The sequence below is a fragment of the Pleurodeles waltl genome, chromosome 8, assembly GCF_031143425.1.
Source record: "Pleurodeles waltl isolate 20211129_DDA chromosome 8, aPleWal1.hap1.20221129, whole genome shotgun sequence".
NCBI classification, from domain to species: Eukaryota; Metazoa; Chordata; class Amphibia; order Caudata; family Salamandridae; genus Pleurodeles; species Pleurodeles waltl.
In genome coordinates this window covers 1,485,218,057-1,485,230,177 of record NC_090447.1, presented here as the reverse complement: position 1 = coordinate 1,485,230,177, position 12,121 = coordinate 1,485,218,057, and the positions used below count along the sequence as shown (strand labels likewise).

At 48.2% G+C, this 12,121-nt stretch overlaps 1 protein-coding gene across 1 annotated transcript in view; it reads right to left on the bottom strand.

The window, feature by feature from the left end:
- Positions 1-11,107, bottom strand: part of TIGIT (T cell immunoreceptor with Ig and ITIM domains) — a 277,764-nt gene extending 266,657 nt beyond the window's left edge. The window contains exon 1 of the mRNA XM_069203232.1: positions 10,976-11,107. Within this exon, the coding sequence (XP_069059333.1) occupies positions 10,976-11,057 (82 nt within the window). The 5' untranslated portion in view covers positions 11,058-11,107. The remainder of the gene's footprint in view (positions 1-10,975) is intronic.
- Between the last annotated feature and the right edge of the window lie 1,014 nt (positions 11,108-12,121).

Below are 12,121 nucleotides of genomic sequence, written 5' to 3'. Positions count from 1 at the left end.
TATAATTTGCTAAGCAGGACCCAGCCCTTTTCCCCTACGTTGCAACTGAATATGGTGACCATTATTCCAAAACCGGGGAAGGACCTGCACCTATGCTCCTCCTACCAACCCATTACATTATTGAATGCGGATGCTAAGATCTTCACGGGAATTTTGGCCCGCAGGCTGAACCTGTATATGCAGGGCCTGGTTGATCCAGATAAAACTCGGTTCATCCCGGAACGTTCATGTAGCGACAACACTAAGAGATTATATAATCTATTGAATAAGGTCCACTGCTCCCAAATTCTGGCCCTCCTCCTCTCCATTGATGGGGAGAAAGCCTTTGAGGTATCCAGGTGGTCTTGCGGCATCTGGGACTTGGTCCCAGGTTCCATGAGTGGATCTGTTGCAATTACGATAAACCTAGAGGCATGGTGGTTGCAAATGGAGAAATGTCCCAGCAATTCCCAATCTTAAGGGGCACACAACACGGATGCCCCCTCTCGCCCCTATTATTTGCTCTATATATGGAGCCCTTCGCTGAGTGTACACACAACACCCAGACATATTCGGCTTGCCAATGGGTGGCAGATCGCATAAACTTGCTCTCTATACGGACGACCTGCTGCTCCACCTGTCCCAGTCCTAAACTTCCCTCCCTGGGGTCATGGCGGGATTGACGGCATTCAGCAAAGTTTCAGGCTTTAAAACCAGTCTCACTAAATCATCCATACTGAACCTTACCATCCCTGAGGTTTAAAGGGCTTCCTTGAAGGTGGGTCTCCCCTTCCCATGGGCCACACAAGGAATCACATACCTGGGCCCGCGGATACTTCCCACACATGAGGCGACAGTAGCTTATAACTGTGATAGGATATTAGACATCACATGCTCTGGACTGATGAGATGGAAGGCCTATGGCCTCTCTTGGCTGGGCCATTTAGCTGCAATTAAGATGACACTTCTGCCTAAAATACTCTATCTTATGCAGACCCTGCCACTGCAACCGCCTCCCAACCTTCTAGACAAGCTGCAAGCACTTATCTGGGAGTATATTTGTAGCGGTAGGAGGGCTAGAATGCCGAAGACCCAGACATACTTACCACAGACAGAGGGGGGGCTGGGAGTTCCGCATCTCCTGAGTTATTATTATGCTGCTCAGCTGCATTACATGGTTGAATGGGCCCGACCTCTGATGGAGAAATACTGGTGCTTTATTGACCAGACTGGCAGGAGTCCATATTTGGAAGGTGCCATGGCTGCCAAGGAAGCATCGACCACCCGGGTGTATGTTTCCCTTATCCTGCAGGCTACGCTGGGAGCATGGGACCAAGTACAGGTTATGAAAGGGCTATCCATACCGGTCTCCCCACAGACGCCACTTATCGGTAACCCAGATTTTCCTCCTGCGGTCAGTGATCTCACTTTTATATCCTGCCAGGAATCACATTGCAAGAGGATTGGCGGCCTCTTTGATAGGGATGGAGTCCTGGACTTCAACAGTCTCCAAGCAGAATACGGTCTTCCGGCAACCACACACTGGTAATATCTGCCATCCATCACTGGGTAACCTCCCCTGCGATACGTCCACATGCGAGTCGACCCCTCACACGCTTTGAACAGTGGCTACTAACTAGAGAAACGGAAAAACAACTCCTGTCCGATATTTATGCCTTCCCGCACCTCCCGCACTCTCCACAACACCAGCGAGGTGCAGATGGGAATCGGAATGCAAGCGCACATTCACAGATAGGGAATGGCAAGATGTCCTTCACCAGACGTGAGTAACAGCGCGCGCCACAACCACCAAGGAAATGTTTTTGAAAATAGCCCATTACATGTATTATACACCTGCACGGATGGCTAAATAGAGAACGCATGGTGATGACAGATGATGGAGTGGGTGCAGACAGGAAAGCACACTTGCTCATATATTGAGGCACTGCCCAAAAATTGCTTCTTTTTGGCCCACAATCCTCCAAACGATAGATGAAATACACAACACTAACATACCACGGTTCCCTAGTTACATCTTGCTGGGCCTTCCCAACCCCCCACACATATATGCTTTGCACACATAAGGGTTGGGCTGTTACTTTGGCTCTGGGAGCTGCTAAACAACTACTAATGGTGCGCTGGTGTTCAGAGACCATTCCCTCTCATACTGACTGGCTACAAAAGTTATGGGCCCTCATGGGTATGGAAAAAGTGACAGCAGCAGCGACTGGCACGCTGCCTTTCTTTGATAAAACATGGGGCCCCTCTAGCCAATGCATGTCAGAGGAGTTCAGGGAACTAACCTGCCCATCATACCTATGCATCTTCCGACTGATAAGGCCTGTTGACCCTTCTAAGTAAACTAGTTGACATACCCCCGACAAAGGATTCCCCGTCAGCAACGCAGACTCTGGGCATACCCATTGAACAATGACACTACTTGGCTGCAAATAAGGTGCCTCCCCCACTGTTATTTTCCCCATTTCTTCCGTCTCTTTTTTCCTTTCTTGCCTCTCCCTTCCCACCGGCCAGTGGTTGTAGGTGGGAAAAGTTGTATTGTTCCTACCATTTAAAATCAGTAAAAGAGATCGTAAACATAAAGTGCACAGGGTCCTAAAGCCAACAAAACAAATTAAGCAACATAGGATGGGTGAAGGCAGAAAGTTTAGGGGTGACCCTGCTGAGAGGGCCAAGTGCAACACATTCCCATGCATCCACATATGGATTTTGGTGCAACCCAGATTTACTAAAGCTAGTAAACCTGGGAATGCGTCACAATGCTATGGTTTCCCCAGTGAGGCATAACAATGAGAAATATCTTTATTTCTCCTTGGTACTTCCTCATTCTGCAGGACACCTAGAAAGAGGAATAGGCCTCTAAGGATTGCTTTTGTGCAGGAAGTTGTACCTTCCTGCACAAAAGCAATCTTCCCGTAACAATAGGCCCAATTGCTTCATAGTGCAGTGGTGCAAATCATGTGGCTAGGCAGCACATAGTGCGCCAGTGCTTGTAGACAGCACACATGTGCCATACCTTTATAAATATGGCACATTTCTGCTATTTTGTATGCAGTGCAGCACATCGTTGCCTTGCTCAGCTGCGTCCTGTGAAATATAAAATCTGCCCAAAAGTTTCTTCTTGAACAGCCCAGTGGAATAAGCAGCTAAGTTGACAATAATCATAAGAAAAACCATACAGGGACCTGCAGAGCTGTTCAAAGCTGCCAGCGTACTGAAAAACCATAAACTGCAAATCTGTGTCTCTCACATTACATCATCCACCACACTGCTACGTACTGCATCTCATAATACGATAATGCACCTCGGTGGTCATCAGGCATGATATGGAAACACTTCCCACATAGGATCACAAAACAAAGACAACACCCTTACAACCATACACCACCCTATATTGTGTAGCTTGCTGCACATGTAGGTAAGCACTTCGGTGCCACACATAAAAGTAGTATGAGCTATACAAGTGTGCAGTACAATACTGCACAATATTTATAATTTGTGCATCACCGAGGTTTGCTATGATCCGTCACACTTCAAAATTATAAAACAAAATGTGATTCATTTGTGCTTTCTTAACTGATGTTATATGTTGAAATATTTGCATGGCTCATTTACTGTATTTAATTTTTGTGTGAATTAAAAACAAATTGACATCCTACAATATTTATTTTCACACTCCCTGTATACAGTGCCACTGAAATAAAGCAATTTTGCAGACACAGTGGGCCTGATTCACAAAGGTAAACTTAGACCAATAGTCCAAGTTTAGACCAGAAGTCTAAGTTTAGACCTAAAGTTTAACTTTACCAAGAGTTAAGTTAAACTTTTGGTCTAACTTTAGACTGTTGGTCTAAGTTTAGATCAAAAGTTCAAATTTAGACCAAATGTCTAACTTTACTACAAATAAAGTTAGACTTTTGGTGTAAGTTTAGACTCTTGGTGGAAGTTTAGACTAAAAGTCTAAACTTAGACCAAAAGTCTAACTTTACTACAAGTAAAGTTAAACTTTTGGTCTAAGTTTACTTATGCGAATCCGGCCCAGCCTTTTCTGCATGATTATGATTTTGCCGCATGTAGGAGGCTGGCTGGCTTACAGTGGGTACCAATGGTACTTACACCTTGCGCCAGGTCCAGTTATCCCTTATTAGTAGAGTAGTAGTGTTCTAGCAGCTTAGGCTGATAGAGGTAGCTATAGCAGAGCAGCTTAGGCTCAACTAGGAGAAATGCAAAGCTCCTACTATACCACTTATTGCATATAGGTACTAAATCATAAGAAAGACAATACTCAGAGTTACTAAAAATAAAGGTACTTTACTTTAGTGACAATGTGCCAAAAATATCTCAGAGGATACACTCCCCGAGGATGTAAGTAAAATACACAAAATATACACAACAAACCAAATTAGGTAAGTAAAACAGTCAGAAAGTAGTGCAAACACTGTAGAATACAATAGGATGCAATAGGCCTAGGGGCAACACAAACCATCTACTAAGAAAGTGGAATGCAAACCATAAATGGACCCCTAGGCTGGTGTAGTGTGTAGAGGGTCGCTGGGAGTGTAAGAAAACACTAAGGGTGTCCAAGATACCCCACTCCAAGACCCTGGAAAGTAGGAGTAAAATACTACTATTTCCTCAGAAACACACTAAAGTAGTGATAGAGGATTTTGCAAAGTCCACAACAGACTGCAAAGCACTTAATACGGATTTCTGGACCTGAGAACCTGCAAAGGAAGGGGACCAAGTCCAAGAGTCGCGAAAGTGTCCGGGGGGGGGGGGGGGGGCAGGAGCCCACTAAACCCCAGATGAAGGTGCAAAATGGCTGCCTCTGGCTGGAAGAAGCTGAAGATTCTGCAACCACGAAAGGTGCTAGGAACTTCTCCTTCATGTAGAAGATGACCTACAACGTGCTGGAGGGTGCAGTGTTGTTTCCCTTGTCAAAATACCGCAAACAAGCCTTGCTAGCTACAAGAGTCACGGTTGAAGAAAAAGGGTTCTGCCCAGGCCCAGGAAGGACCAGGATGTCGCCACTTGGGAGAGAAGACAGAGGGGGCCCCCAGCAACGTTGAGAGCCCATGCACAAGAAGGTAGCACCCACAGAAGTCCTTGAACACAGGTTCATGAAGTCTGAACACGGCGGTCATCTAAACACTGCAAAAGAGGGTTCCACGACACCGGAGATCAGCTCTGGGAGCTGAGCATCGCAGGACAGAGTGCTGGGGACCTAGTCTTGGCAGTGCATGCAGGAGTTTGTGAAATGTGCACAGAAGCCCTTGTAGCTGCAGATCACGTGGTGCACAGGATTACTGTCCGGAGAGGGGAGGCAAGGACTTACCTCCTCCAAATTTGGACAGTTGGACCACTGGACAGTCTGGGTCACCTGAGTCCACCACCTGCGTTCCAGGGGCCCTGCTTGTCAGGATGAGAGGGTTCCCAGAGTACTGGTGACGCTGAAGTTTGGTGCCTGCTGGAGCAGGGGGAAGTTTCCGTCACCCCACAGGAGATTTCTTTGTAGCTTGCAGTGCAGGATGAAGGCAGGCAGCCCCCAAAGCATGCACCACCAGGAGACAGTCGAGAAAGCCAGCAGGATTAGGCGCTACAATGTCGCTGGTAGTCTTATTGCTACTTTGTTGCAGTTTTGCAGGCGTCCTGGAGCAGTCAGCGGTCGATCCTTGGCAGAAGTCGAAGAGAAAGGTGCAGAGGAACTCTGGTGAATTCTTGCAATTCGTTATCTGAGGAAAAGCCCACTGGAGAGACCCTAAATAGCCCTCAGAGGAGGACTGGCCACCTAGTCAGGTAAGCACTTATCAGGAGGGGTCTCTGACGTCACTTACTGGCACTGGCCACTCAGAGGCCTCCAGAGTGCCCCCACACCTCTGGATCCAAGATGGCAGAGGTCTGAGACACACTGGAAGAGCTCTGGACACCACCCCTGGGGTGGTGATGGACAGGGGAGTGGTCACTCCCCGTTCCTTTGCCAAGTTTCATGCCAGAGCAGGGACTGGGGGTTCCCTAAACTGGTGTAGACTGGCTTATGCAAGGAGGGCACCATCTGTGTCCTTCAAAGCATTTCCAGAGGCTGGGAGGGGCTACCCCTCCCCAGCCTTTAACACCTATTTCCAAAGGGAGAGGGTGTAACACCCTCTCTCAGAGGAAATTCGTTGTTCTGCCTTCCTGGGACTAGGCTGCCCAGACCCCAGGAGGGCAGAACCCTGTCTGTGGGGTGGCAGCATCGGTAGCTGCAGAGAAAACCCCAGAGATCTGGTTTGGCAGTACCCGGTGTCCATAGTGGAGCCCCGGGGATGCATGGAATTGGCTCCCCAATACCTGATTTGGCATGGGGGGACAATTCCATGATCTTAGACATGTTACATGGCCATGTTTGGAGTTACCATTGTGAAGCTACATATAGGTATTGACCTATATGTAGTGCACGCGTGTAATGGTGTCCCCGCGTTCACAAAATTCAGAGAAATGGCCCTGAACGATGTGGGGGCACCTTTGCTACTGCAAGGGTGCCCTCACACTTAGTAACTTTGCACCCAACCTTCAGCAAGTGAAGATTAGACATATAGGTGTCTTATAAGTTACTTACGTGCAGTGAAAATGGCTGTGAAATAACATGTGCGTTATTTCACTCAGGCTGCAGTGGCAGTCCTGTGTAAAGGTTTGTCTGAGCTCCCTACGGGTGACAAAAGAAATGCTGCAGCCCATAGGGATCTCCTGAAACCCCAATACCCTGGGTACCTAGGTACCATATACTAGGGAATTATAAGGGTGTTCCAGTGTGCCAATTAAAATTGGTAAAAGTGGTCACTAGCCTATAGTGACAAATTTAAAGGCAGAGAGAGCATAAGCACTGAAGTTCTGGTTAGCAAAGCCTCAGTGACACAGTTAGTCACTACACAGGTATACACATTCAGGCCACAAACTATGAACACTGGGGTCCTGGCTAGCAGGATTCCAATGAGACAGGCAAAAACAAACTGATATACATGTAGAAATGAGGGTAAAATGCCAGGCAAGATGGTACTTTCCTACACCGCATTTGCCACGTAATCCATCATCTGCTGTACAATCTGCAGATTTAACCAAAAAACACATTTTCTTTCTAGTTCAAATTGATCTGAAGTTACTAAAATGCAACAACATGTGCTGCCATGCAGTGGAAGGTTCTTTGCAAAGGTTGACTGGTCACCTATCAGTTACTTATATTTGTAGTTGGATGTGAAGCTGATAGTAATCAAGTGCAACTTTTGTCCAGAGAGTGCTAACGTGTAAAATTAGAAAATAATTAAGTTATACTATCACATAATGTGCTTCATTAAGCTGTCTAATTTGTGTTTTCTTTCGACAAAATTTAGTCAACATTGCCCCATAATTTAGGCCTCTCCAGCTGCCTAATTCCAGTGGCCCCATGTGTACCCCATGGAGGTTGTCACATAGTCCATTTTTACAAAGTCACTCTTTTCTCACTTTTCAGAAAAAAACATCTCCACATTAAAAGAGTAAGCCGCAGTTTGTCAGAAGACATAGCCTGCATTTAACCGGTCCTGGAACATGCAGCAAATGTATCAAGACAAAAACACAATTTAAAGGCATATTTTTATTGTTCATTTACCTTCTGAACTCCTGCATCTCTATACTGTGCCAGCTGTCTTAGGTGGTCATTCTGACCCTGGCGGTCTTTGACCGCCAGGGCGGAGGACCGCGGGAGCACCGCCGACAGGCCGGCGGTGCTCCAATGGGGATTCCGACCGCGGCGGTAAAGCCGCGGTCGGACCGGCACCACTGGCGGGCTCCCGCCAGTGTACCGCCGCCCCATTGAATCCTCCACGGCGGCGCAGCTTGCTGCACCGCCGCGGGGATTCCGACCCCCCCTACCGCCATCCAGATCCCGGCGGTCGGACCGCCGGGATCCGGATGGCGGTAGGGGGGGTCGCGGGGCCCCTGGGGGCCCCTGCAGTGCCCATGCCACTGGCATGGGCATTGCAGGGGCCCCCGTAAGAGGGCCCCTACATGTATTTCACTGTCTGCTGCGCAGACAGTGAAATACGCGACGGGTGCAACTGCACCCGTCGCACAGCTTCCACTCCGCCGGCTCGATTCGAGCCGGCTTCATCGTGGAAGCCTCTTTCCCGCTGGGCTGGCGGGCGGTCTGAAGGCGACCGCCCGCCAGCCCAGCGGGAAAGTCAGAATGACCACCGCGGTCTTTCGACCGCGGAACGGTAATCTGACGGCGGGACTTTGGCGGGCGGCCTCCGCCGCCCGCCAAGGTCAGAATGAGGGCCTTAGTCATTTGGAGGGGGGGGGGGTTAAAAGCTTGTTATAGGGTGGCCCGGCGCTCAGGTGCCCCTCGTGACTACAGCCCTGTGTGTGTCTCTCTCTGACACTTCCTCACCCAAACAATGTATCCCATTAGTGCCCGTTTCAGGGCGGTGCATCTGGTGCCACTGCATTGGGTGCCAAGCTCGAGGGGGTGCCCTTTCACATGCTGAGGCTAGATAACAGCATCCTGTAAAGATCTTTGTGTGCCCGACATTTTTTAGGAGCTAATAAAGGCAAGCTAACTCTGGTGATAATGCACCTAACAGAGAGATCTGTGATTTGTGCAGTCACAGTTTTGACTCATTATAATGTAGCACAGAGGGTTATATTTCCTGTGGAAACCACAACGTGTAACATGTATACCATAGATTTGTACTTTATGTAGCTAGCTGAATGGGCTACTGCTTTTGTCACGGAAATCCTTTTGTTATTTGGAGTTCAAAAGTTACAATACTTCTAATATAGTATATTGACCTTTGAACAGGTGTCAAAGCGCTGCATTCGAATTGCACGGCCTAGGTTTAGAAACATATTGTTTTTTTCCTCAATTTTATGTTATTCTTATGGTGCTAAAAGTGTTCCTTCAGGTAGTATTACAATTTTAATAGTAAGTAACCCCCAGTCAGTATGTTGCATTTAAAATTCTGAGATCATGGGGCAGATTTACTAATACTTTGTGCCTGGTTTGCATCACCAAAGTGACTCTAACCTGGTGTAAAGTATTCTTTTGAGGTTTACTTACCAGCAAAAATCCTGAATTGCATTGGATAGTAGCCCTAAAGCAACACAAAGTAGTACTATGCGCTACTTTGTGGCAAGGAGGCATACCATAAAGGTACATGGATGTTCCCAGGCACTCACCCACGACTTTTGGCACTAATCTCTACCTACTGACTTTGGTAGTAAGGGATTTGCATCTGAGCATTATGCCTCTTTGATGTAGGCTTAAAGTTGGAGGATTTTTTCTCCAAATATTTCCAAGTCTGTACGAGTGCTGTATAGTACTGAACACTTGCAAAGTGGTAAAGTGTTAAACTTTGTCAAAGCGTAAAATTTTGTGCTGGATTTTGTGATGGGTATATAACCCATGGCCGACAACACACACCATGGCACTATCAGGCATGGGTGTGTGTTTTAGTGCAAGGCAGTCTAAAGTACATCAATACTAGAGAGCAACAGTACCATATCTAAGTACATATGATACTGTTGTGCTCCCTCATTTTCATGCAACGCAGCACAGCAACTTTGGTTACAGTGCTGTGTGAAATCTTAGGAATCTGCCCTTTTGTTTCTCCACACCAAGCACTCCTAACATATAATGCTTACCAGAATTGATGATGTGACTCCCACACCTTGTAGTCCTTATTGTCTTAAGTAACATTTCCTGTACATTTAATACCACACTTGTATGACTCATTGTATCTGTGCAATACTTTGGGATCAGCAGTGCTATAAAATAAATAAACGTTAAGAAACGCTAAGGAAAGATGTGGGGCACCACTGTAGGGCGGTATAAAGGCATTCGTGAAGAAGGTTGTAATGGGGTGGTAGTGGGCTCCAACAAAGATTGTCGCTCTGGGATCCACCAGTGCTCATGTTGGCCCTGCTTCCCATAGCACTATTATCAGGTACATGCCAGCATTATAGAAGAGAAAAGTGGGACATTTCTAGAAAGAGATGGAGGGGATGTATTTTCCCCATTGACTTCTATTGGGACCTGAATTGCGTTAGTGCTTTATATGGGATTTGCAAGTCTGCTGATGCAGGATCGGATATTATATACGCAAATGTACGTTTTTTTCCTTACCTGTCAGGAGCAGGGAGAAAGCGCTGTGGCAACCAGAGAGAGCGTGATGCAAGTGCTGTGCGCTGGCCTGCAGGAGCAGGTCACTGGCAGTGCATACAGAGAGAGCGTGATGCAAGTGCTGTGCAGTGGCCTGCAGGAGCAGGTCACTGGCAGCGCATACAGAAAGAGGTGATGCAAGTGCTGTGCACTGGCCTGCAGGAGCAGGTCACTGGCAGTGCATACAGAGAGAGCGTGATGCAAGTGCTGGGTGCTGGCCTGCAGGAACAGGTCACTGACAGCGCATACAGAAAGAGGTGATGCAAGTGCTGTGCGCTGGCCTGCAGGAGCAGGTCACTGGCGGTGCATACAGAGAGAGCGTGATGCAAGTGCTGGGTGCTGGCCTGCAGGAGCAGGTCACTGGCAGTGCATACAGAGAGAGCGTGATGCAAGTGCTGGGTGCTGGCCTGCAGGAGCAGGTCACTGGCAGAACTTACTACGAGTTACACACGACCAGGCCCTGTCAGCTGAAGCCCGCAGAGGAATCGTGTTTTTACCTGCAGGAATCGGGAGGCTGGAGACTAGCCTTGAAATAGGTAGTCTACAGCCTGAATCGGGAGGGTTGGCCTGTATGTAATCGCCTCTATTCGGTTATCACACATGCCACGGAAACACTTCCCACATGGTCCTAAAGACAAACCCCTTCCAGCCACAGCTCCTTACACGATGTAGTATGCTATGTGTAGCTATGCGCTTTGACACCAGAAATGCCACAGTAAGCGCTATACAAGCTCTAGAATACAATTCCTGGGCTCAGTTGAACAACTCTGTCACCCGATAAACTGGCAGCATCGCTGACGTCCATACCTGACAGGCTGGTCACGGCCAGTGCCAGTGCGTGCCACAGCACTGGGGCCCTGGGCAGGCGGTGGCAACTGCTGCCCTCCATCTTCAGTACACAGGGCCTTCTCTGGGGACTGAACAACGCCACAGCCGACGTCGGACCGAGCTCAGAGGAAGTAAAGCTGCACTCGTGGGCGACACTAGAGACACAAACACAAAACCACAGGGGCTGAGGTGTCTGTCAGACCAGGAGGGGCGAGCCCACGGGGCACGGTGAAGCCTGTTTGTTGTACGAGGCGGGGGCCAGGCGGTGTGGGGGCCTTAGAACATGTTTGTGCATTTATAATTAAATGTTCCTGTCCTTCCAGCGAAAGGAACGGCGTGTACGAAGAGCGCCTCGTGCATGTCGTCGGCCTGCAGAAGTGACACCTTCCGAGGGTCTGTGCTCATGTGGCGCAAAGCTGAGGAGGATAGAGGCCTAACCCACCTGAGCTGCTGACTTCGGAACTGGGGAATCAAGCTCGAGGCTCAGTGTCGGATCAACATCCTGTGATTCTGGGCAGATGATCCAGTGCTTAATTTGTAAAGGGGGGGGAGTGCCGGTGCCGAAAGCTCTGCTCTGAAACACGTGGCTGGTGAAATTAAGGCCCAGATTTAAGAGGGCCTTGTGTCATTTTTTTTTTTTAATGCTAATATGGCCCAACGATGCCAAAATCGCCGTGCCATATTTACAAAGTGGTTCAATGCATGCATTGTGCCACTTTGTAACCACTTGCGCCACATTATGCCTGTGCCAGGCATAATGTATGCAAGGGGGACATTCTCCGTTAGGGGGACCGCAAAAATGGAGCAGTGGAATCTAACAGATTCAACTGTGTCATTTTGTGTCTCTACTTATAATGCCCGCGCAGAGCAGGTGTTAAAAGGGGAACACCATTGCTTTTAATGGGCCCCTATGTACTGTGCAACATTTTGGTGCTAATCCTACACAGTACATCAATAACGTCAAATATGTTGACGCAGTTGCGCCTACCCTCCACCATGGTGCACCATATATTAAATACGGCGCACACATGGTAGGGAGGTACTAAGGGGTGCAAGAAATGCGGCACTGTATTGGATGCAGCGCTACTTTTTTAAAATCAGGCACTAAATGTGCATGCCTCAGCC